Raw genomic sequence first — 25788 nt, 5'->3', positions numbered from 1 at the left:
CATGAAAGATTTTGTGTATGTATTGAAAATGAGATTTAATCATTTAATTGAATGATGTCATTTTCTAGGGCATTATGTACACTGTACAGCTGCTACAGACTTAGAACTGAGGGCAAGTTTTTCCAGACTAAAACTGTAGTCCAGGGAATTTTTTGGTTAAATCAGGATTAAATACTCCCAGTCAGTTAGAATCCACTGTATTCACTAAAAATATTTTTGTCTAAACCCCATAATTTTGCTAATCAGCAGTTTGCTTACAAGATAACACAGTATCCATGAGGAATGTACCATACATCTGTTCAGCTTACAGTTTGTCTTCTTTCAAATAATAGTGTATGTGTGTTTGCCTTTACAAGTCTTATGTATTTGAAAAACTCTTGCTCAGAGTTGCAAACAGAATTGGTTTTTAAGAGTAACTGGTGCAGTGGGTACCTGTGCACACTTGAGTTTGTGAACCATTACACGTTTGGGTCTTTTACTCCTTCTGGCGGAATTGTCTTTTTCAGTGGTGATTTCCTTACTCCATTCACCTGACTTACTATTTTCTCTTTTGTTATTATAAGCCACTGGATTCAAGTAAAGACTCACCCCTAGTGACATTGTGTTATGGACTGTGTGTTCTGGGGCGGAGAGCATTGGGAACAGCTTCACATCATATGTCTAGGTAATAAAATACTGTTGTTGTAAGCTTCCCATCCTCAAAATCCCTCTGAGTTCCTAGATTAGGTGTTAGGATGAGTACCTTTTCATAAAAGAAATGGATAATTAATGTTGTCTTCCCTTAAACTGGACAGATTTGCTGTGTAACTTGTCTTCATTACAACAGCCAATGAAACATAACCAAAGAAAAGCAAACAAGGGGAGAACTTGAATCTGAGCATCTTGTCTTATTGAACTAATGCAAGATGAGAATTCTGGTATGGGTAAGGACCAGTTATAACTGATGGGGGGGAAAAAAAGCCAAGAACGGATTAAGTTCTAAAAGTAAGCTCCATTTCCTGCACCAAGTAGGTACCCTATATGGAAATGAGGGGAAGAAGAGGGAAGTTTCTTAAAATGGAGAACTCATATCGTGGTGGATGTTAGATCAGACTGTTACGATAAGCTTCACAGTTTAGCTGGCTCTGTGGCAAGCAGTTGTGTTTTGTACAAATCTCCTTCACCTCAACTCTGTTGTGATATGGCAACCTCTTTCTTGCAGACTGACAGCTTCAGCTCTAGAAATCCAATGTAAAATATAGTTAAATGTTTCAGGAAATCACAAGGTGGTGGTTTAAAAAGAAAATAAAAAGCATAATCGGATGCAGACGCTGTTGGTCAGCTGGGTGCTGACTGTTCTGCTTCACTTTTAGGGCAACTGTTGACTAATTCTTTGAAGTACCCACCAATTGCCTCCTGAAAGTCTTGCAAATATGCAGTTGCAAGAGTGATCAGTGCATATTTGATTTTTTACTCTTTAGTTAGTAATTGAAAACAATGCCTTTAAACATGAAAAGTTGACAAGATTTTTACTTTGTACTGAAGCATGCACAACTGAAGTTACATATTCTCCAATACCTTGAAAAGTTTTCTCTTTTAAAATCTTCAACGTGAAGTCAGGCAATCCTTATGGTGTTCCTGTTTATTTTAGTCCATGTAAACAGTCTGTTGCGTATGGCTTGTTCATTACCTGTTCAGAGCATGTAGACATCTGATATCCAGGTTTTGCTTACATGCACATCTTTACTCATGTGTTCTCTTCTCCCTGTCTTATTCTGTAGCTTATCTTTATGGAGAGGAATTGTGTGCCCTTCTGTACAGCTCAATATTTTCTGTTCTTTTCAGTGATGATAACTGTGGATATGTTTGTATTTCTGTTAATATCTGGGCTGTTTTCTTCATTATTTTTTCCCCTCAACAGTAATCTGGAATCCTTCTTGTATGGCCTGCATGCCCTGTTTAAGGGTGACTTCCGTATATCTTCGATTAGAGATGAATGGATCTTTGCTGACATGGAATTGCTGAGGAAAGTAGTGGTTCCTGGAATTCGGATGTCACTTAAGTTACATCAGGTAAGAGATTACACAGAAGGATGTGTCCAGTTCTTTTTATTTCTGTGCATTTGTTCTTTTAAAAATAAGTGGCTGGGAGAAAGAAAAAGAGGATGATAATAAAAGGCATGTGACAGAGATTGACAACTGAAAACAAGGGAATATCATGTGTTGTCCTTTGATTTATTATAGCTCTTGTGGAAGTTGATACAGAGGAAAAGGGAATGCTGTTTATGCTCAGAGCTTGAAAATTACATTAAATGTAGATCAGAGAACATGTCAAGCCTTGTTTCATACCTATCTAGAGGTATTTCCCTTATGAACAACTTCTCTGATATTTTCTCTCTCTCCTCCCTCTCTACACATGTGTAATTGGCTTAAAAGGTTATCGTGTATTCAAAGCTGCACAGCCCTCTCCTCCAATGGGAGTTGTTTTTCTTGTTCTTTTTGCTTTGAAGTGTTGTAATCACAGATTTCAGGTGAGAATAAGAAGGCTGCTTTGCAGTAAGCTGAAATTAGAGTTGGTCTTTATAGTGAAGTGAGGGTGAAGATGAACAGTCTCAAATTCTGTCCAGCAAATGTGCACAGCAAGTACAGGAAAGCATGTACTTAGTGATAAGCACTCTGTAAGGAAGGAAAAGTACTGGTACTCTAGAAAAATAGATTGCTTGAAAATCATAGGCAAATCAAAGGCAAATCTTAATTGCACTTTTAAAATTATTATTAAAGGTTCTTTTTTTTGCCTTCATCGCAGACTTTAGAAGTCCCCCAAAGCTAGCAGTGATTGAATCAACTCTTTCATGTAACATAAACTCTGAATTTAGCAGAATGTGTTTGTTAGGAGTACAGGTAGCAAAGCATAATAATTACAAAATCATTACTGAAACCAACAGAAGTACCACTTCAACGGCTCTGGAGTGTTCTCAGAGGGTTACTGTGCAGATTGGGCTTGAATTAAGTCAGGGAATGAAAAGTGAGAAAAATAAAGATCACTAACAATTAAAAAAATTGGTTTTTTTCTGAACATTATTGTATTAATCTGTGAAAGGTTTTTATTCACTTGCAGTGCAGTAGCATATCCAGGCTTCAGCTGGTGTTGGAAATTTGGCTATTAACCACAATCCTTTTTTAACCAGAAAGTAATGTGACCTAATACTGAATTGAACTTGTAGATTTTGTGTTTCTGTTTGACTGGTAGTAATGTAAGTTGTCTTGATAGTACCTGATGCTGAAATAGTTTGTCATCAAGTATCCATGTAAACTTTTTAACAGTAAATATTGTTTTCTTCCTGTTGCTCTCTTCATATAATGCAGTCTCGGTGAATAATCAGTGCTTTACTTCAGTGTGTTTTACAGTTGGAGGCTTATGAATAAGAAAACAAACTAAAACTAAAATGCTTCTGTAAGCAATATAAATAAATACAAATCTAGTGTAAAATTCACCTAGAAATTTACTTGAATCAGTGATAGGCAGGCGCTTCTGATCATTTTGGTTTTAAGTTAAAAAAAGAAGTAAACAAGCGAACAGAACCAATCTGTTGGAAAAGAGGTTATCTTTAATGTTCTAAAGTAGGTATTCAGTATTTTTGATGACTAACTGTGTAATGCACTGATTATTTCAAGAGTTGGAAACGTTTGAGATTTATATGTAGCTACATCTGAAACGCTAATCATATCTTATTGAACATGTATTCTTGGAAACAGGATCACTTCACTTCTCCAGATGAATATGATGATCCTTCTGTCCTTTATGAAGCTATAACAACCCATGAAGAAAATCTAGTTATAGCACATGAAGGAGACCCTGCTTGGCGGAGTGCAGTTCTTTCCAATTCTCCGTCCCTTCTTGCTCTGCGTCACGTGATGGATGATGGCACCAATGAATATAAAATCATTATGCTAAATAAGCGGTATCTCAGTTTCAGGGTCATTAAGGTAAGCTTTGTGCACGTTTCACAGTGGGACAGTATGTTGTAGTGTGTTTTAATAACTGTACCAAACTGCTACTTGAACTGAAATCTTTATTGTTTTGTTATTGCTAAGGCTGCTTCTTCTCATGCAGTGCAAGTACCGTATCAGGAAATCAGTTCCTTCTGACTTAAAATATCTTATTTCTCATCCCATTCTTAGATTTGCTTTATTGTCATTGTTGCAGCCTGTGTCCCAAAGTTCAGCCTGTTAAAGAAGTGCGTATGCATGCTTGCCATTCTGCAGGGCAATATTGCATATGCTCATGAAGGCTCTCATTGCTTTACTTTGTGACACAGCCTCTCTCTACTTGGTTTTTGCAGGTGAATAAGGAGTGTGTGCGTGGCCTGTGGGCAGGACAACAGCAGGAGCTTGTCTTCCTGCGTAATCGTAATCCAGAGAGAGGAAGTATCCAAAACGCTAAACAAGCTCTGAGGAACATGATTAACTCCTCTTGTGACCAGCCAATTGGATACCCAATCTATGTCTCACCTCTGACTACTTCTTATTCAGATAGTCATGAACAGCTAAAGGACATTCTTGGGGGAGCCATCAGCTTAGGAAACATCAGAAACTTCGTAGTGTCTACATGGCACAGGTGAGCTGAGGAAATGAGTTCTCATTAGTATGTGTTCATGCTCTCATATTCTACTAACTAGTTCTGTACAACAGGCCCAACACAGCATAATTTATAAGAGTCAGTCCCATAAAAATAAACACACCTTGAGTTTTATTTTGGGCACATCAGTAGCGTGTGACAACTGCTTTGGTACAGGATTAATCTTCAATGCTGAGACCACAAACTATGTAAATAGAGCTCAGAGGAAAGAAGACAAAGTCTAGATGCAAGAATCATAACTTCAGTTCTAACATTAGGTCTGATAATGAGAGACAATGCAACTTCTATACTGTTTTTTTCAGTACCATTGCTTTTGCAGTCTAAAATACTATCTTTATAGAATCAGGACTATTTGGTAGGGTTCCTATCTGGCACATATTTAACATGAAAGTGCCAATATTAATGTTGTTAGGGTATGCTCATGCATAGTAACACAAGCTTTAGCTGTTCAAAATCTCATGAGTACCTACAAATAACCCTGAATGTCAGAGTCAGAACAAATAACTGGAATGGTAATAATATAATCATTTCCCCACATGACCTCTGAGTAATTCAGTACCAACTGTTGCCATTCTGTGTTTTATGGGTCATAGAACTTTCACTGCATTTCTGGCCACTGTGACTGTGGCTCCAAAAGCAACAGTGGCAGCTAGGTGTGGCATTCAGAAATGTGCATCCCAGTTCTTACCACTCCCAGGAGCTAGTGCCATAGTCTGAACAGTCCTGTAGCTGTTCTGATAGTCATATTTAACTTAGACATCTATGGCACATCAAAACAGAACATGCTGCTTCACCTCAAAGCATGCCACATTCACTGTAGAGGTTTTTGTCTCCTGTCACCACCAGCTTGTCAGACTCAATAGAATAACAGGTGAAACTATGACACAGCCAGTATTTGGATCCAAGGTGTGTATATAGCTTCAGGATTCTGGATCCTGGGGCAAACAAAATTGGAAAGGACTCATCAATGTGTTCGAGTGCAACAGAAAGAAAAGAAAACTGAAAAGTAGGAATTGAAGGGAGGAGGAAATGTGCTGTGTTTTTTGTGTCCATCTGAAGTTTTTTAGAGTAAACAATGTTAAAAAACTGTGCAGTTATGTATACTGGGAAATGTTGGCTAACCTACTGTCTGAATGTTCAAAATGTACTTCAAACAGTTGTGAGTGCATTTATGAAGGTAACGGAAAGCGAATACATTTTTAAAAAAATCCAGCAAACATTCTTTTCCTGCTATTCTGAGTAGACTGAAGATTTTGCAATATAACAGTATGTATGACCAGTGTGTTAAGTAGCATAAATTTTACTAAACTGTTACAAAATAATGGGGATGTTCTACCAACACTTTAGATTTAGAATTTTATCACTTTATTGTACTTCAGAGGTGGGATAATTTTTAAAAAGCTATCTTCTATGAGCATTTGACTTGTCATCCCTGTTATGGGATAACTGTCATGAAGAAAATTGCAATCTCTTAGAAAGCAGCATTTATATTTGCAAAGCGTATTCTGAAAAAATAAAGTTAGGTTTTATCTGATTTTGGGGAGTGCTGTGGATTGTGCTTAGTCAAGCTTTTTGCTTGTCATGAGGCATTTCATAGACCTGATATTAGAAGGCCTGACTTAATGTATCAATTGTATTATGTTTCCAGACTAAGGAAAGGCTGTGGAGCTGGCTGCAATAGTGGTGGAAACATTGAAGATTCAGATGCTGGAGGTGGAGCTTCTTGCACAAGTAATAATGCAACTATCAATGAGTCACAGAGCAGCATGTCACAAGGAGGAGGGAATGCACCTACAGGGCAGGGACCTGGAGCAGTACAGCATCCTCCTGTTGCAGCTCATCCCACAACTTTTCCTGCAGCTCATCCACCAACTCATCCCTCCACTCTGGGTAAACTTAAAACAAAGAAGCAGTTTTATACAAGTTCAATCCTATAGCCAGAACTGACCTTTCAGCTCCTTGGCCTAAATTAAAAGAAAAAGCAAACAAAAGTGATGTGATTTTATATAGTGTTAAGAGCTGTTGGATTTATCTCAAACTACAATACTATTTTATGCAGTGCAAGGTTACCAAACAGATTTGAGCAAAAGGGGTATAGTTGTGCTGACAGAATAGATTAAATAACTTTTTATAACATGTCTCTACACGTTGGATCTTTTCACTTCTCTTGTATTATCTGCGAATGCTAAACTTGTTTCATTTTCTGTGAATGTCTTGTATTACTTATTTATACAGTGAAATGAATTCTCTATTTCTGTAGTATTCTAGCTGAATCCTATCCAAGGGTCCATAGTGATCTGTAGTTAGGGAGGTGAAAACCAGTAAAGCTGAGAAAGTTTTTCAAGGACTGCCTTTACTCACAAAGAAAATATGCATCTATGTAGTTGATTGAACATAATTAGATCTATCTCTCTGTGAAGAGGTATTTGCAAATACTTATTACAGGAAAAGTAGTGACACCAGTGCTCTGCAATTTGTTTTTAACTTTAAATGTATTAAATTCTTCTGAACTTGTTTTAAAACAGCTTTTGTTCTAACAAATTTTCTGACCCAAAATTTGAATGTGTAGTCAAGCATATTAAGAAAGAATATTCAGTATTTTGAAACACGAACATCTGTACCTGCCTTGTTGCCTTAAGTTTGGGAAACTTAAGTGTTAATATTAAGGAAGAAATTGCAGAAAGAGCAAGACTGAAGCATTTTTCAAGCTACTTGTCTGGCAGGGATTGTGAATTGAACAGAATATGAAATTGAGATGAGCAGAATGTATTCAGATGTTCTGCTGTGTGAAATGCAGCGGAGATCTGCGATACAGCTGTTGCAGATGATGTTGATTAGACCAATCAGTTTTATGTATCTGTGTTCTAAAATGTTTGTGTGTCAGCAATCTAATGTGTGTGGGAGGCTTTATCAAACTTTTCTGATTCTGTATCTTTTACTTTTAGGCACCAGTCACAGCTCTCACTCTGTGCAGTCCAGCCTTGTCAGACATTCCCCTGCCCGTGCCTCAGTAGCTAGCCATTCATCTTATTGCTATGGCAGTCGTCATTCATCTCTTCGCACATCCACAACAGGCTTTGTGCCTTGCCGGCGCTCTTCCACCAGTCAGATATCCCTTCGGAACCTCCCGTCATCCATCCAGTCCCGCCTATCTATGGTGAACCAAATGGAACCTACTGGCCAGACTGGGGTCAGCGTGCAGCATGGACTGCCCTCTTCTAGCAGCTCCAGCCAAAGCATCCCAGCCTGTAAACAGCATGCCCTTGTGGGCTTTCTAGGGACAGAAGGAGGGAGTAATGCAGCTGAAACTCAGTCAGGTGGCAATGCAAGCCCTGCAAATCAAATGCAAGCCAAAAAGGATGACGTTATTTACAGAATCCAGGTGAATAGTCTAGAAGAACAAGTTAACCTATGTTTCCACATGCTTTTGTTAGTTGTTACTTTGTATGTTGTTGAAATCATTACTTTTAAATATATACACATTCAGGAATGTTTGGGTATACAGTTTCTGCGTGGTTATGTTTGGAGAACAAATGTAAGAAAAAAGTTTTCTGGACAAGAAGCCTTCCTGCACGCTCCTGGTTTACATTATTTATGTTTTGCTGTAGTACAGCATTGAGAACATCAGTGGAACTCAGTTCCACTGCATAGTTAGCCTTTATACATTGCAGTGTGTAAAGCTAAACAGCTTCATTTGCAGGTTACAAAGCAACTAGTTTTTTTCTTTGAAGCCAAGTAGATTTTCCACAAAAGTCACTGTAAATATACTTGTTTTCACTTTCACGTGTATTTATTCCTTGGTTATTGCTATGTCAGGGTTTAATGAGCAGCAAACAGTACACTATTGACTAAGTTAATCCTGGCAGCCTTACTTGTTTTGAAAATCCAGAAATCTGTATTCTTGCTTTCCTAGCTTTTATCAGCCCCACATACATGTCTTTGGCATTATATTAGCGGAAAACATCAAGAAGTGTATTTAATAGACTAGATCATAATAAACATGATTGCTGATGTCACCTCAGTTTAGAGTAATCCTTAGTAAACTGCATCATAGTGGGCAAAGTTAACTAAGTAAATTTTCAGGTCTGTCCTTAGTAGCTTTTGTTTGCAGGCAAGGGCCCTTTTATGAAGCTGCTTACTTTCCCTGTGTGAGGAGGATAAAGGCAAAGTGGACATGTGCCCTTGGATAGTGGACATTATGAAGTTTTCTCTGTCCTTAAATAAGAAGTAGTTTTCAGGAGTTTTCTCCTGCTTCCCCTGTGGAAAGACCAGTTTACTTCAAAACACAGAGCGGGTCTCATTTAGCCTTGCTAGTAGATAAATACTTTTCTGCCTAGCAATAAATTCTTTAAGACCATGTTACTTATTATGTTCTGTAAGAAGTAATGAGCTGATTTTAACAGCTCATCATCACTTAACTCTTCCCTGCTACTACGCTGTGTGCTGCCAATGCTTATGTTGTGCTAGCTCCCCAGACCCTGCTGTGAGCCAGTATAACTGAAAGAAGTGGGAAAGGGAACCAGAGCTGTTGCTTTAGTGAACTGACATATTGTCAACTGTGTCTGAAACCACAGCCTAATTTCCAAATTCAGTGCTGCACAGGCTGTTTCCTAGCCTGGAGCTTCTTTCCAACACTGAAATGGGTCAGGAATCAATTTCAGTGGGTTAAAGCCAGTTATATGGGAGCATGCAAAATTTATCTGTTTGTTTTAAATTTTGGCTGAACTAACAGTCAAAACTCAATTCCTACTTATAGTTAATGGATCCCAGTCAAGTACTGGAAGGGATCAACGTGTCAAAAAGGAAAGAGCTGCAGTGGCCAGATGAGGTGATACGGCTAAAAGCTGGAAGAAACAGCTGGAAAGACTGGAGTCCTCAGGAAGGCATGGAAGGCCATGTAAGTTTTGCTTAGAAGTTGCCAAGCTAAACTTAAGGCAGTGTCTTGGTTCTGTGGCAGTCTGCCTAGATGTCAAGGCCAAAGATAGATGTACTAGTAAGTTAGATCAGTAGCTGTCCTCAACGTCACTGTTGCTGTCCTAATTTGAAGCAGAGAGATATTTCTGCAACTTTATGCAAAAGATGCAGGACGGTGTTTCAAATGTTGTCAACCATCTCTCCTTCCTGCCTTCTTCCGCCTCTTGTCATGAACTCTCAGGCATTTCACTCATTCATCCAATTTTCATTTTCTTTAAATCCCTGAGCAAATACAGGTCAGTTTACCAACAGCTCCTAAATTGAATGATTAACAGTATTTGGTTTTAAATTATTCTGATCAAAAAAAGAACCAAATAACATTGTCTTTAGATGTCTCTTTATTAGATGTCTCTTTATTAAATATCGTGTTTTCTTCCCTTTAAGAAGGAAATCTGTTCTAAAACTTGTGCAAGCCTATGACTTGAAATTTCGTCTCTTTTCCGTAGGGGTGTTCCATCTACATTTTATAAAAATGTACTGCATTAGTTAGAAAACTTATCTCCCAATTTAGACTCTTTTTATGAGGAAAAAACGCAGATCTATCTTTGAAGCATTTTGATTTTTACTGAGGTGTACACTTTTTTTTTTTAACCTTTGTATCTATAAAGATGCTCCAGTGACTATTCTTTCTGTGATAAATAGTAAAAGGGAAGAGTCACTGACATTGTGTTTGCATTGGTTCATCAATACAACTGTATTTTCATTTGGAATATGGCAGTTTTGGCAGTTTAGAAGGAATGTCTTTAACTGTTTACCTCAATTGGAGGCATTACTTATAAATTGGATTCAGGGGATGGATTTTGCCATCTGAGAGTCCACATCACTGTGGATGTATGTGCAAACTTCAGGTAAGAAATGGCAATATGCCAGTAACACAGTGTATGCTGGATTTACCTTGCTGGTACATGTTTGTGAAGGAAGGGCCCTGAAAATACAATTATTCACGGAAGGAATTTATCAGAGTTAAAAGTCCACTCTTAGGATAGTAGAGTTACCTTGTAGTTAACTCCTGGGAGTAGAATGCTATTGTAAACATTCACTGTTAATGTTTGGTTTAGACATACTATTGCAAATCACCAATGTCATAAAGATACTGAATGTAGAGGGTTATATTGAAACATGTCCTGTTGTCTAGTATCATGGGACAATTTTTTTCAGGAGTTCGAGTGTATTTTGTGAACTGCAGCACACTGACATGTGCAGTGATTGATGTTACAGAAAGATTAAAACAAGAGGATTTAAAGGTCAGAGTAAGCTGCTGTTCTGAATGCTTCTCATCTATTTTTGGTGCAGCATACTGGCAGGGTTTTTTAGAAGAGCATCTTTTAACCTAAGAGGAAACGGGAAAGCACCAGATTATCCAGTGTGTGATTAGGAGAAGAGGATTTAACTTGATGACATGGTTTCCACTGCCTGTGGTTAAAATACTAGTATCAGTACACTCCTTAGCTCATAGGATAGCATTCCCTTTCTGATCTTTTAGCTGTGGTCCTTACTGCAAATAGACAGAAATGATTCTTACCTGCTGAGATGCTGCTCTTCAAGCAGTTTACCTGACGAAGCCTTATGTCAGTGCTCTCAGTACAAACTTCTGCACTCAGTAGTTAAAAACTTTGCTGCAGAGTAGAAAAAAGTATTTTTCCTAACTTTGCTTTTCATTTTGCTAAGTATGCAGTACAATGTATATATATATATAAGGCAGAAAGACATGATAAAGTTTCTTCAAGGAAATTAAATTTAGCAGTCCTCTTTGTAATGTAGCTGCTTTTTCCACATTTTGAGATAAAGGTATACTCAGCATTATCTTTCTATGATACATGACACTGGCATGTAGAAGAACCTTTTTCCTCTCAAGGGATTCTTATCGCCTCTTGTCTATCTAGTGACATTATTTTGCATGTTATCAATCATTTATGGGGACCAAATAAATGTCAGTCATGATAGAAGAGATGGTAAAACTGAGTGTGGAGGTATGGCTGTGATGAGTTTTAATCTATGTACAACTTTTGCATGTAAACAGTTTTCAAGGAGCCATGATATTGATGCCTTTGGAATCAGCCCTTAGCTATCTCAAAGGCACCAGTTGGACAACAAGGATGTAGTACCTGGGACTTCATTGGGCAATGTTTTATGTGTCTGGGGATAGAATATTCCTGGCCTCATTCCATACAGCTGTGTAAGAAGTTTATAGGGACACACTTTGAAGTCAGACTTTAACAGACCACTTAAATATGCTGTTGCATCAAAGGGAACTAAACATGCCATGCTTCCCTGGCTGAAATGCTCTCCCTGTGAATGCAACATAGATCTCATGCAGGGGACAAAGCCGAATCTCCTTCATCCAGTGTTCAAGAAATAGTCAGCTGTCTGCTGGGTTTAATGAAGATGAAGTGGATCTCTTGGATTTGATCTTGGAAGATACAGATCACTTGTGGTTTTCTGTCCTTTTTTCCCCACCTGTGTCTTTCAAACTCTTGAAAACTGTACTGTCTTGGATTTTGTAAAAATTAATTTTATTTGCTTTTTAACTTACCTTGTCTTGAATGAAGGGTTCTTTTCTCACAGCTGGCAAATTTGAGGTAATTCTGTTTCTGTGGAGCTGGCAATATTTAAAACCATGTTACCGGAGCATTCTTATGGTTTCTTTGAGGCACCTAGAAGTTAAGGGTATATTTTTATGGAGGCAGCTGAGCAGAGACATGCAAGGTCATACAAGGACCTGTATGGAAAAGGGACCTTTTGATGGTCAATATCAGGCAGTATCCTTGGGAGCAGCAGATTGAGGTACCTGAATTCTGTAGTTCCAAGGGAGTCTGGGAGAGTAGTTTGTAGCTCTATTTCTGAAATCCTTCCTCTTTGTAATATTTCTAATTTTAAATTATCTTTGAATGACTTAATTCAGAAGATCAACCTTGCATTCACAGTGAGTAGGGAAAAAATTAGGGCAAAGGCTTTGACTCAGAGGAGACTGTAGTTTACACCTAACTCCTGATAAATTGAAGTTCTGTGCCATTATGTGCTGCACAACACCGAAGTATTTTAAGACTTACAACTAGAGCATCAAAATATCCCACATCTGTACACATGTAACAATTTTTCAGTTGTTACTCACTTTGCATGAACTCTTTGGTTCTGCTTTGGGTCAAGTTTTTTGTCCCTGCTGAAATCTAAATCAAAGACTGGCTGTTCTCAGGTAAGCAAGCTGTTCTCACAGTTGGCCTCATTGTTCTTAGAGGTCTTTTCCAACCTAAACGATTCTGTGATTTTAAGATGCAGATCTTCAGCAAGACTTAAACAAGTAGCTTGTCTGTGGATATGCTGTCACTGAAAAATGAACAATTAAGTCAGTATAGCAGTTATATTTTTGCTCCTTTTGCCCTGTAAGAGTCTGGAATTATCAACCACAACTTTGATAAGGCAGCTCTCCATATGGAGCTTACATTTTATTATACTTTTTTTTTCCCCCAGGTGATTCACCGCTGGGTGCCTTGCAGCAGAGATCCAAGTAGTCGGTCACATATAGATAAAACCATCCTGCTGGTTCAAATTGAAGATAAATATGTTGCTGTTGTTGAAACTGGAGTCCTTGAACTTGGGGCTGAAGTGTAAAGCTCTTTGAGACTGAAACTTCCCCTTCTCCAACGGTTCAGAAGAGAGAAGGGTCCAGAAGAAGCAGCTCCTGGGACATGAAACTTTGGTCTGGTTGTAGGAAAGGACTTGAAACACAGATTTGTCTAAGTCCCTTTCCCCAAATAAACAAGTGTAAGAAATTTTTTTAAGTTGTTAGCTGCTGAAGAAACACTTGCATGAAGGATAGATTTGTTGAGACATATCTTCTTGTTTATAAATTTTGTTATGCATTGCGTAATGCTTTAAATCAACAAACTTTTCAGTTCTAAGATCAGAGCACCTCATATTTTTCTAATTGTTTTGCCAAAAATTGCCATGTCTTGTCACAGAGTGCGTGGAATTCATCCACCTTATTTTAAAGAAATTGACTACAAACCTTCAGTTTGGTGAAACAGTGTAAGGGTTTCAGGTGTGGCAAGAAGAGACTGAACAGATGTATAGATTCTTATTCCTTATGAGCTAAACATTAATGAGAACTGCACTAATTTTTTTACAGCAATGCACTAAAAACAACCCTGAGATTGCTGAGAACATTTATTTATATATATAAATATAAGTATATAAAATACCATTATTTAAATTGCCTTTGGGATTAATCCCCTCCCTCTCCATATACATGTTGATGGTAAGGGCTGTGCCATGGGTTTGGTTCTATGTTCTGTATTTCGTACAAGTGCATTTGCTGCATCCTCTTCACAATAAATGGTAAAATAACAAATACATAGAAAAGCACCTGAGTATCCCTGTACTACATCAGACTTTATTGTGGTGGCAGTGGTACCTCAAACCTGTACAACACGTCTAGCTTTAAAGTGGGCCCCAGTATATGACCTTTCATCTGTCCTCCCTTCACTAGCCATAGCTGCTTGGCTTCTTTACACCCCAAGCTGGCTGTGTTGTTTCATTGGCTTTTCTCTGGCAGACACGGTTGTTATAGTTTTTTAGGGGGTGGTGCAGGTCCATGATTTCTTCATGGATGCTTGAAGGTTTTTTTTGATTCTATCCAGTTTAAAAAGAAAAAATGGCAACAACAACCTCCCCCCCCAACAATAACAAAGAGAAGAATGCAAGAAAACTTGACTTCTGTTTTTAAAGATCTTTTGTAGAAGGCACAGCCCTAAACTTGTATCACTTTTACCACCTTGCCTTTTCTTTCCCTTTAGTCTTCATTCTTTTCTATGACTTGAATTTTATTTTCTGTGATTATATATTCTATGTAAGTGTAATTTGAGTATTTATAACTGTGAAGTTGAATTATTCATGTGTTACATATCCTAGGTTTTATTGTATTTTTTTAAAAGTGTGTATTCAGGGAAACAAGTAACTCAGAACTATCATGGGAGTGTGAGAGGGAAACTGGTTTGTTCTTGACTTGCAATTCCTATGATTCGCTTTTCTTAATCCGTAAGAAAAAAATGTACCTGTTATGATTGTTTCCTGTTTCTGACCTGTAATTATATAGGACTCTGTGGAGAAACTGCATACAGTCCTAGCTTTTGGGAGCAGCCATCTCCTTCCCAGTCACCTCCACTTCTTTATATGTATTGTAAGCAGAAGAGACTTCTGATATACCACAGAGGGTATAGTAATTATTTCTCTGACATCAGAGAAACATTGTCCATTATGTACCTAATGTAAGAGTGAAATTATATGGGAAAAGAAAAAGAAAAAAAAAAGGAAGGAACAGCTACCTAGGAAACATTAGTATTCCAACTCAAGTCACTGTATGCCATCCAGCCGTGAAAGGGTAAGTGTGTGCCTGGTAGCTCGTCAATTCTAGATACTGTTCCCAGTGAATGATACTGGGACCTTGCTTGCATCATATACTATGCAAACTTGTCCTCGAAATACTGTGCATCTTACAGTTGCATATTACTATTCAGTTTATTCCTGTGCAGTCCCATTCAGTCATGGTATAAATGCACAGTTCTGGATCTGCCACAGTTAAAACTATATTGGACAACAAAATCATTTATCACATGTACACATTATAGTGTAGTTGAATTCATCTCCTGCATATCTGAAATGTACAGTAGATGAACCTTCTTTAGCGGTCTGGTACTGCTGTCATCAGGAATGAAGAAAATGTGTAAGTTTTGAATTGAAAGTGTTTTAGATAAGGTTTTATTCTATGTCCTTCCCTTCAGGTAAATACCCCTTTAATTAACCCTTCAGGTTTCCTCTATCACTAAGAGTATTCCTTCATTTTAGAAAGAGAAGTTTGTTTGAAAATAAGCCCCCATTTGATATTAGTTGCATGGTTGTTGCTTTTTTTTTTCTTGTACTGAAGCCTTGAGGTAAACAAATGACTGAAAAACAAAAGACATAGTTGGGTTGGTTTTTTTTTAAACTTGACTAAAGTAACTTTCAGTATGTTAACCCTGGCTCTGAACAATCACTCTCTTCAGGGCAAGATAAGGACAATGTGCATTGCTGATAATAGACATGATAGGAATTAATGGCTTGTTGACACAGAAATTTTAGAGCATATGTAACTGCCTGGAATTAGATCAGCAAACAGCAGATGGAGAAAGAGAGATGCTTTTTTTTTTAAGGGGCAAAGAGAACTGATGGATATGTCTGTGTTTTTTTTTTTAATCATAAGGCCTTTGGTGTGTTGCCTTCAGGAGATGGATTTTAATGTGGTCAGCAAACAGGTTAATACCTTCATTCAGATACTCAGCAAACATCTGTTGTGAAGCCATTCTCATAATCTTCATATTTATTCCAGATGTGCTAAACAGAAGCCACCTAGTTGAAATTTCACTCTTCCATAAGGCTTTGGAAAATCAACTTTTTAAAATTTTTCCTGAACTCTTTAAGATTCATCTGTGATTGTATGTTGGTTTGTGTCTTTGGTTTCCAGTGTGCAAGTGACAAAAACATGTTTGTTTTCTTCTGATTCCCCACAAGATAGATCTGTCTGTGCAAACCTCTTTTTTAGATGGAGATACTTTTATCTTTTGCTTTCTTTTCTTGGCTTTTGTCTGGATGTGTAATATTTTTCTTCTCTTTTGAGGATAGAAAAGATGGGTATTCTCAAGTTAGTCCTGTCAGTCCACATTGAGTTTACCATAGAGTAGTATTTTATAGATCTTTCTTCCATGAAAACCCATTATAGATGAATATTTTACTTTGTCCACTTGCACTGTGATATTTTCTTGCCGTAAGAACATTCCAGTGAAGTCCCACTGTTGTAGCTTTCAGGTAGATCCCAATCTATTTTCTTTTTCTCAGATTGCTTTAAAGGTGGTATCTATTTGTACATATGTTAGGACTTACTTCTCCCTAAAACACTCAGTTACAGAAAAATTATTGAAAACCCCACTACTTAGATTATGTTCATTAGTAAAAACGGCTACTACTTGATTTTTTTTAAAACCTCCTCCCATTTAACTCCCCTGTGAAATCTTTTAAAATGTTCTGATTAAAACAAAATCCTCAAACTGTATATGTGACACCACTGATGACACCTAAGTTTCTGCGCCACTTGCACTGTATGATACTAGTGATGGATTCTGGGAATCTCTCTCATGGTTGAGCATACGTGAAATGGTTTCAGAGTTGTGGAAAGATGATGGTTGTTTTCTGAGATAATTCCATGTAGGCTGAATGGTGCTACAGCTGCTTTGCCTGGGACATCTGGCATGTCTGCGTGGTGATCTCAGTTTTCCAGTCAGGTGTGCAGTTATCATGAGGCATTCCTCATCTCATATTCACAATGCCTTGGGGACTGAAGAACTCTTTGAGAAGCCTGGATAACTGGTGAGGTGACAGATGAGGACTTGTGGCACAGGTCAATGCCTTTGGTGCTTTGGCAAGCAGCCATAAAGCTTGGTCTGGTCTTAGGCAAGGGGGAGAAAAGCTGCCTTGCAGTTGGATTCAGCTTTCTCTGTAATGCACATACCACCATACAACCTAGGACTATAGATACAAAAACACTGCTTTAAAGATCTTTTTCAATTTTAGAACTCTCTGTTCACAAAATGGAGCTGGGTAGATTGCATTTCCTGCCATTAACAATATTATTCAACTTATATTGGATTGGGGTTGTACCACCACAGGTTTTATGTACTTGATTTTATTAAGGAATTTTATACCTATTATATAGGCATCTATTCTGTTCTTGTCTGGCTTGCTATTTGATAATCTCATGCAGTACATTCAGTGACGCTGGACTCTTTCAAAAATTATACTGGTAATTCCTGGTGCCTTAGTAAAAAAGTGGGTACATAACACCTTGGTGGAAAATAACGCATGTGACTTTTTACCCCAGCATGATATGCGTATTTCTAAAAAGGTGATTAAGATGGCTGCCCCAAAAGATTTTGGGAATATACCTACATCACTTGGTCACGAACATCTGAATATGAGCAATTTTTATGATTTCTGGTATGTACAGTTTGAATAGATAATCCTGGTACACTTAGGCCACAACTTTGAAAGATGGCAATCAAATAGCTGGACATGTAACTTCTTACAGACGCCCCCAAAAGCTTGACAGTAGCTGCTGGTTAGGAAATTGAAAGGGGAGTTGAACATAAATGAGAGGATGGCTTTGGTTTTTAATGGACAATGAAAATATATATTGCCTCTACCAGCAAATGGTTACATTGCCAGGGATAGGGATATGTGTTCCTGCGTGTCTGTGAGTGTGTATGTGTCTGCGTGTGTTATTGGAAACAGCCTGTAAATATTGTAGCTGTTTAAAATGGAAAAGGCAGAGAGTTTTTTGCAACATGTTGCAGCAAAAGGACAGTATTGACAGTGGAGAAACACTGAGAAATAAAAAAACCTTTTTTCACTTGTTGTCATTTATTGCACTATTACATTCTCTTAAGATATCATTCTCACAAATTTCCTGTAAGGACTATTTTAAGTTTATTCAAATCACCCTTTAATGAAGGATTCTCTTGTTTAAAAGTTATCTCTTACATAGATGTAGTAGAAAGGATAATCTCAGCTATTCCTATTTTATTGCTAGCATCATCACTGTTTTCATGCTTTTACATAAAGGAGTGCCACATGCCTTCTCTTCTACAGTTAGAATGGTTTGTCTTTGTTGAAGCATTTTCTCTCTATCATTCATTTCCCTTTTCTTGAATGTTTTTCAAAGCCCAGAACACTACTGTATTGTCTATGCTCAGTAATTTTTCATTTATCATACTTCCCAGGGAAATATTTTACCTAGTGTGGTTTAATCAGTGATTTCTAGCTTTCTGCTGCCCTTGATCTGATAGCTGAGTGCAGCATTGGGTAAAGTGCTGATGAACACCGTGCTTACGTGAAGCACCTGTTGATACGGTGAAACTAATTTAAAAACATTCAGCTGCTCTCTGTCCATTCTTTCAAATTTCTTCACATTAGTACAGAGAATTACATTATCATCTTGTCCCTCTGAGTTTGAAAAACTAACTTCTAACAAAAATGGTTGTCAGACAGCTCTATGTCTTTCAAACTAAAAATTGGATGTTTCTCTTTTTTTTAAAACTCTGAACAAGCATCTGCAAGTTGCACTAGACAAGGTGACTTGAACCTTAGCTGCTTCAGGCTTCAAGTTATGAATGAGAGAGGAACGTACAAATATAGCAAGTGTTTCTTGAAGGAAAACAAGTACTCTTTAATGTAAACAAGTGAGTCTCAGTGAACAGATCAAAAGTTCTGTAACTGATGTGCTTTCAGCTGCCACTATCAAAAAAAGGATGAGCAGCACTTCCAGTAGTGATTTAGGGGTGGCAAAGGAGAAGATGGATTTATGCTGTAGTCCATTGTTTCTTGCTGTCAGTGTCAGCTGAAGAACTGCAACTGGTAAAAATTGCAGCTGAAGCCCCAGTTGGTGTTAGGAATGTTTTCCAGTTGAGCTTTGCCTGAGAGAAATCCAGTCCACAAACTCCAAGACTCTCTATCCCTGTGAGCTGATGTCTGGGAACTGGGCGCAGGGCCTTTGCTTCAACAGTGTACACCTGGTTGGTGTCAGTGTGATGCCTATCACCTGGCTTCCTTGTACTGCCAAAGATGATCCTGTATCATATTCTTTACTGGTCTTCCTCTGAAAAATAGTTCTTGTGTAGAAAGATAATACTTGAGTTCCAGCAGCACCTGAGCATGCTCACTTTCTAGATGTCGTTGGTTAGATAAGCTTATGTGAATTTTCCTTTGGTCATCAGAAGGTGGTTTAGGTTTCTTTCCGAGCTCCCGAGGCAGAACACCGCCCGACGTGCCAATTGGAGTTAGTCGGGAAACGATCTCAGGCCGCTGAGCTGCTCCTGCGAGAGGCGGCTCTGACGCGTCCCTGAGGCTTCGCCCCCGAAGGCTGCGGCTGTGGGGCGGCGGGGCCGCGCTCCGGGCTCGGGGGGCCCGCGGCCGGCAGGCCGCCAGAGCCCGCCCAGGCCGGCCCGTGTGGGGGGCGCGGGCCCGGGGCCGCTTCTGAGGGCCCGGCGGGAGCGGGGAAGGCGGGATCGATCTGCAGGGGAGCGGGGGCTCGGGGCGCTTCCAGCCCCGCCGGAGGGCCCCGTGAGCACAGTGTCTGTGCGTGCGGCCAGCGGGTGCTTGAGCCCCGCCTGCCTTCCCCCTCGCTGCTCTGCTCCGCTCCGGCGTTGCGTTGGGGTTGTTCTTCCAATGATGCTATTTGCATCCCCACTCCCACCGAAGCACCCCGCTGTTCCCTCTGAGCCGGCCGGCAAAGCGCGGTGGTCCCGGGACCCCGCGCGACGCTGTCCTTCCCTGAGCAGGGCAGGGATGAAGGGGTTTAATTGATTTTTTTTTTTTTTTGCATTATTTATAATGTCCTTTCAGACATCAAGAAGAAAAGAAAACACCCACCCACCCAATTATTTTCTTTCACCATCAGTGATCCCATGGCCAGGGGAGTAAGAAGAGGGGAACAAACAGAACGAAAATGGAAGACAAAGATATTGGGGAAAAGACACACAAGGAAAGAGAAGACCACCTTTGTGTTTTCAGAAGCTGGAAGAGATGGAGCCGGCAGCTCCAATATAATTTTGCAGCCTCTTTCCAATAATCCCCCTGTGTCAAAGTGAACCAGAGGTGAATTACTCAAAAGTGCAAATTAGCTTTTAATACAATTCTGATTTAGCAGGCACCAGTCTTGAAACTAAGGTCATAATGAGTCACTTTCTTCACATATATATATATATACAATACAGTGTATTGTATACTATAGTACATTGTCATCCTCAAGCAAAATTGCAGATTAAACCTTGGTTCAAGGGCACAGCATCCTTGATCCTCTGCAATGTCAAGAATGAAATGGCTGCTGTTTCCATGTGTGGTTCTTGGAAATGCACATCTAACTCCTGCAACCCAAACATGTATCCATACTGCCCTTGTAGTACAAATATAGGCTGATGAGGATTCAAATAGTCTTTGCTGCTTGTTTGGACCCCACCTCCCTTCTGCTGGTGTGGCAGGTCTCACAGCATGGCTTGTAGCAGAGTACCATGATCTTGCACAGAGTTCAGCAACTTTTTCTCTCCTACTGTGGAAAGAAATGCTTGGACCTATGCCCTTGTGAAGCTCACCTGCAAGCCTACCTGCTCCATCTGATGTGGGTGCCAGAAAATGCAGGCAGGAGATCGTTGCCAGGAAATCAATGCTGTCTTTGTAGAAAACAATTTCCACTTAATTGGTGGAGCACATTTTACACGTCCTGGCAGTGGCTGACAGGGATGCAGAGACCTTAGTGATGTTCCCCAGCAACAGGAACTGTTCCAGCCTTCCTCGTTTTTCACTGTGGGAACATCAGAGGTTTGGAACACACCAGCTCCCCCTCCCCTGCGCTGTCACTGCTGCAATACATTAACTTTTTCTTCTCTTGTGCTCTTCATATTTACCAGCACTTAGAGGAATTGGCCGTCTGTGTTCCCTGACCCCCGCTGGGGAAGAAAGCCAATGCCATTTGCATCTTCTGTCCTTGCCAGCACATTTGCAAGTCTCGTCCTTCACTCAGAGGTGTGGAAAGCAAAACTGGTAGCAGCTCATCTCTCTGCAGGTTACAAGACAGCAGTGCTCTTTGGAAGAAGCAGCACTTGCATATAAGAGCAATTACATACTACAGCTTCCTGCTTCTTGTCATTCTCACTGTTTGCTGTTAATGGAGAGTTTTGCTGCATCAATGTATATTGTGTACATCTGCAGTGAGGCTGGGGCTGTTTCTCCCCTGGAGCTGGAAAGGCATCAGCACAGTGGGGCTGGCAATAGCCCATTGCTCAGTCCTTCCTCGGCTCTCTCTTCCAGCCACAGCAGAGCCCAGCAGCTTGTATTTCTTGCCTTCCCAGGATCTTTCCTATGAATAACACAGTAACTTTCTTGCTGCTCCCTGGTTTAATGCTCGTCACTCACCTTTGCTTAAGGCTTGGAAATCTCTGGGCTGTAGCTTTCAGCAGCACTCTGTTTTTTGTCACTGAATCTGTAAAAATGATCCTGAAATGATTCTTGGGTGTTGCCTGGGTGCTCTGCTTTCCTGGTGCCTTACTTCATTAAAAAAAATAAATTGTATTTGGAAAATGCCTCAAACTTCAAGGTAGGTTAGCTTGTTGCTGTCGGGGAAGTACCTAGGCAAGGGTCCTCTGGCTGGCCAGGATGCTCACTGCCATCTAGGGAGCCTGCTTCTGTCCCACTCCCCAGCTGCACATGCTGTACTGACCTCCCCCACTGACCCCTCTACTTGTCCTGCCCACCAGCAGACCCCACCACTGTGCCTCCTGGCCTGTTTGCTTGCTGCCAATTCACAGGGAGCCACATCCGAGGTCTGAGAGCAGATCTGCCTTTTCCACATCTTTTTTTTTTTTTTTTTTTTTCAGTTTGGCATGATTCAGAGTGCATTAGGAACAAGAAAGCCAGCACCTGGGAGAAGGCCTAACATCATATGGAAGTGCCTCTGGTGGGGATCTCTGAGTCAAGTGGGTACCATGTGCATGGGCAGGTCTATCTGCTGTGCAGACCCTCCAGCCCAGGTAAGGATTAGATGCTGCCTGGGAGCTTGTGCCTGGATAACATGTGCTGAATGGGTACCTGCATGGGGGTAACATCATAGGATGGAAGGGGCCTTCAAAGATTATCTAGTCCAAGCCCCCTGCCATAGACAGGAAACCTTCCACAAGGCCAGATTGTTTAGAGCTCCATCTAACCTGGCATTGAACACTGCTAGGGGTGGGGCATCCACAGCTTCTCTGGGAAACCTGTTCCAGTGCCTCAGCACCCTCAAAGAATTTCCTCCTAATAACCCTAACCCTAAACATACTCTCCTTCAGCTTAAAATTGCTGCTCTTCCTTCTTTCACTACAGGCCCTGGTAAAATGTCTCTGTCTTTCTTATAAGCCCCCTTTATGCACTGAAAGGTGAGGTACGTGCTGGGTGTGAGAAATTGGGAGCTCTAGACATAAGAAACAGTGTTACCTGCTGCAAAGCTGATAACCAGCTAAAACTGATGTCAAACAACCAAGTGGGACCAGCCCGAGGAGTGATTAGGTGAAAGCCCCGTGTGTTTCTGCCTGAGCCTCACCACCACACCAGCCTTGCTGTTGCAGCAGAGGTTGGAGCCCCGCACACGTGCCAGGCAATCTCCGTGAGCATCCAGCCGCTCCACGCCCTTGCCTTGCACTGTACAATCCCCCTCGTGGATAATGGTGGATGGAGGTGACCCGTGTAACGAGTAATTGGCTCAGAGCACGGCACTGGCCGCAATTACAAGTTATCTGTATGTGATGTTACACTACGTGGCTCCTAACTATTTTCAACGCAATTGATTTTCATTATGGAAAATGCATTCCCTGAAGGAGACAGAAGTGGTGCTGCACAGTGGCACGGCAGAGCTGGGCTTCATCTTGGGCACAAAACACACCACATGCTTTTTCCACTGCTGTTCCAAGCCCAAAAATGCATGCTCGCCCTTCCCTGTGGCCAAGGAGCTGCCAGCACTGGGGGAAAAAGGAGGGAGGTGAGCAACCCTTCACTTCTCTCACCCAGCAGCTCCTCAGGGAAGGGAGCAGATGGCCTGCCCCAAGCTCAGTCACCCCTTGCTGCCCCTGGTCCCCCCACTGCAGGAAGGCAGTTAGGGGCTGCAGTGCTGCCTCTGGGAGGCCTTGGCATGGGCATGGCTGGAAAACTGTAGGGTGGCTGTCCTCCAGCTGCCAGCTTGGGTTTTATAGGCACGCCATGACTTACTGCTAAGTTATTCTCTATTTTATTAAATATCCAGCAGTGACTGTTCTGGAGATTAGTGGTGAATGACAGGGAAAAAGCCCAAACCTCACAGATGACTTTCACAGTTGGGTTTGGTGTACCAGTACTCCTACGCCCGCATTTCTCTCCCAACAGGAGCCAAATTGCACAGCTTTATGTAACCAGCTATATAAAGAGTGCCTTGAAGGAAGGCAAAAACACCGCCCACACCACGCCCCTCCCATCCCCAGCACACCCTGCCCTCCTCCAGGTGTGTGGGCTGCTCATGGCCCAGCTGCCCTCCCAAAAGCACCTGCAGCCTTTGTGCTGCTGCTTAAAGATGACCAAGTGCCACTTAAAGATGCCTCAGTGCCAGCTCCATGCCTGATGTGCACCCAGATACCCAAGGTGCATCAGTCCCTGTCTGTGCCTCAGGAAGCTGCCTATAGCTCTGACGTTGTTGGCTGAGGTGTTTTTGTGGTCAGGGGTGGAGGGATGGAGGAAGAGGAGAGGGAGTTTACACACACCATTCAAAGCATCAACTGGGCAGCATGTTTAGGCCAAGAGCCTTCACTTGTCCAGCTGCAGAGGGCATTTAGGGCAGGGTGAGCAATCATTCCGCTTTGTGGCTTGTCTCTGGGTCTTTCAGAGTAGTTCAAGGGCAGTCCCGGGTTTGTTGAGGAGGTCCCAGGTCGCACTAGTCTGTATACGTATGTGGGTATATATATCTATACATACACTGGCTTCTGAAACGAGGGCTGCCTTACAGAGCTGTGACCTGGTATGTCTGCAGAACAGCAGGCATTGCACCAAGATTTTAGGCACAAAGCATGTGGGGCGCATGAGCTGAAAGCTGGAAGAAAATTGCAGCTGTAGCTCAGTGCTCCCGCTTGAGCCCAGCTCAGGGATTTGCTACAGGGTGCTTGTGCCTGTGCCACAACTGCCTTTTCATTTTCATCCTGCAAACGTTTTACAAACAATGCCTGAGGACAAGCATGTCTTTACTCTCTCTCTCTCTCTCTCATTCATAAACATGCAGATGCTCACCTTTCCTAAACTCTTCTCTGAATGTTTTCCTCCCCAGTTCTAAATGACACGTGGGAGGATGCAAAGGGTTGCAGTGAAGGTAACTGTGCCTTCGTTGTGCACATAGTTACAAAACAGGCATGTAAAATACATAACTGCTTGAGCAAAAACAGCTTAAAATATGAATCCTAACTCAGCTGGCAGCTGCTGTAGCAGGGGCCAGGGATGCCGTGGAAGAAGTTGTCTGTGTAGAGGGTTAAAGCTGAGCAGCAAGGCACGGGGGGCAGGATTGCTGTCAAAACTCTGCTGCTATGGTGACTTTTGGATAATTTTAATTATTTCCAACTCCCTTTTCATGCCTTCTCATAGGAGAAAAGAATTTTATCCACTTCATGAGAGAGGAGTGTTTTGGGAGGCAATTCATATATAAATATATATGTATATATATATATGTCGTGCTATAAAGGTTTTTCTCATAGTGATGTAGATGTGAGCTTCAGATTTTTCTCATTTTTGGGGGGAGGCAGGATTTATGAATCAACTCAGTCAACACTGAGCTAGAAACCAGTCAAGAAAGCAGCACATCTCCATGAGTGCTGCCATGCTGAGGGGTGTAGGAACTCCAAACTCACAGCCTTGAATCGTGCAGTCATAGACGCTTTCCCTGCAACAGCAGAGCCTCAGCTCTGATAGGAAGGTTCTCTGCAGCCCATGCTCTTCACTGGGGTCAGGAGAAAAGCCTTTGGAGTGATATAAACATGCTATGCACCAGCCTAAGTCTGGTTGCCTGTGACAGGGCTGGAGACAAGAAAAGGGTTTCCTGTGAGAAATGCCTGCCCAGGGGAAGGGGACCTACATAGGCTGATTTCACCATGTGAGCAGTGCATCTCAAGAACTCTGCTCTGGACCTCCTTCCCTGTATCACTGCTTCTCATTTTTCCCTTCACCTCCCTCATTGTACCTTGCCATAGGCTACATTCAGTGCACAGATCTGGTGTTTTATGTTTGTACAGCTCCTTAGGCAGTATGGCCTTTGAACCCTTATTGTAACATGATTATCTTAGGGCATTGCCAGCTGTTCAGATTTCCTTTATGGTATTGTTTAGAGCCTTTTTCTTCAAATGTGAAATTATTGGTAACACAACCTGTGCTGGTAATGCAGACTAAAGCAAGTTTATTTCAATATGTATGAGATTTCTTCTTATGCAATATGGGAACCTTCCTGAAGTCGAAATGAATCATGACTCCCTTGTAAACCTGCCGTAGACAGTCCCCTCTGCTGGCATCAGCTCAGAGCCATCTCTGTGTTACACCACTTGCAAAGAAATGGCTCTATGTGTATATCTTTGTCTTTCTTCC

General features: G+C 40.9%; 1 protein-coding gene across 7 annotated transcripts in view; it reads left to right on the top strand.

Annotated features, from left to right (window-relative positions):
• PCNX1 (pecanex 1) overlaps positions 1–18025 on the top strand; it is an 81732-nt gene extending 63707 nt beyond the window's left edge. For all 7 annotated transcript variants that reach the window (XM_029964317.1, XM_029964312.1, XM_029964316.1 and 4 more), the window contains 8 exons: positions 564–664; positions 1901–2051; positions 3735–3965; positions 4322–4596; positions 6266–6507; positions 7563–7999; positions 9374–9514; positions 13060–18025. In XM_029964317.1, the coding sequence (XP_029820177.1) occupies positions 564–664; positions 1901–2051; positions 3735–3965; positions 4322–4596; positions 6266–6507; positions 7563–7999; positions 9374–9514; positions 13060–13200 (1719 nt within the window). In that variant the 3' untranslated portion in view covers positions 13201–18025. The remainder of the gene's footprint in view (positions 1–563; positions 665–1900; positions 2052–3734; positions 3966–4321; positions 4597–6265; positions 6508–7562; positions 8000–9373; positions 9515–13059) is intronic.
• Positions 18026–25788: the final 7763 nt, after the last annotated feature.

The sequence above is a fragment of the Manacus vitellinus genome, unplaced genomic scaffold (genome assembly GCF_001715985.3).
Source record: "Manacus vitellinus isolate BGI_N305 unplaced genomic scaffold, ASM171598v3 scaffold_6_pilon, whole genome shotgun sequence".
In the NCBI taxonomy this organism is placed as follows: Eukaryota; Metazoa; Chordata; class Aves; order Passeriformes; family Pipridae; genus Manacus; species Manacus vitellinus.
The sequence above is the reverse complement of the archived record's forward strand: the minus strand, read 5'-3'. Positions and strand labels throughout refer to the sequence as shown.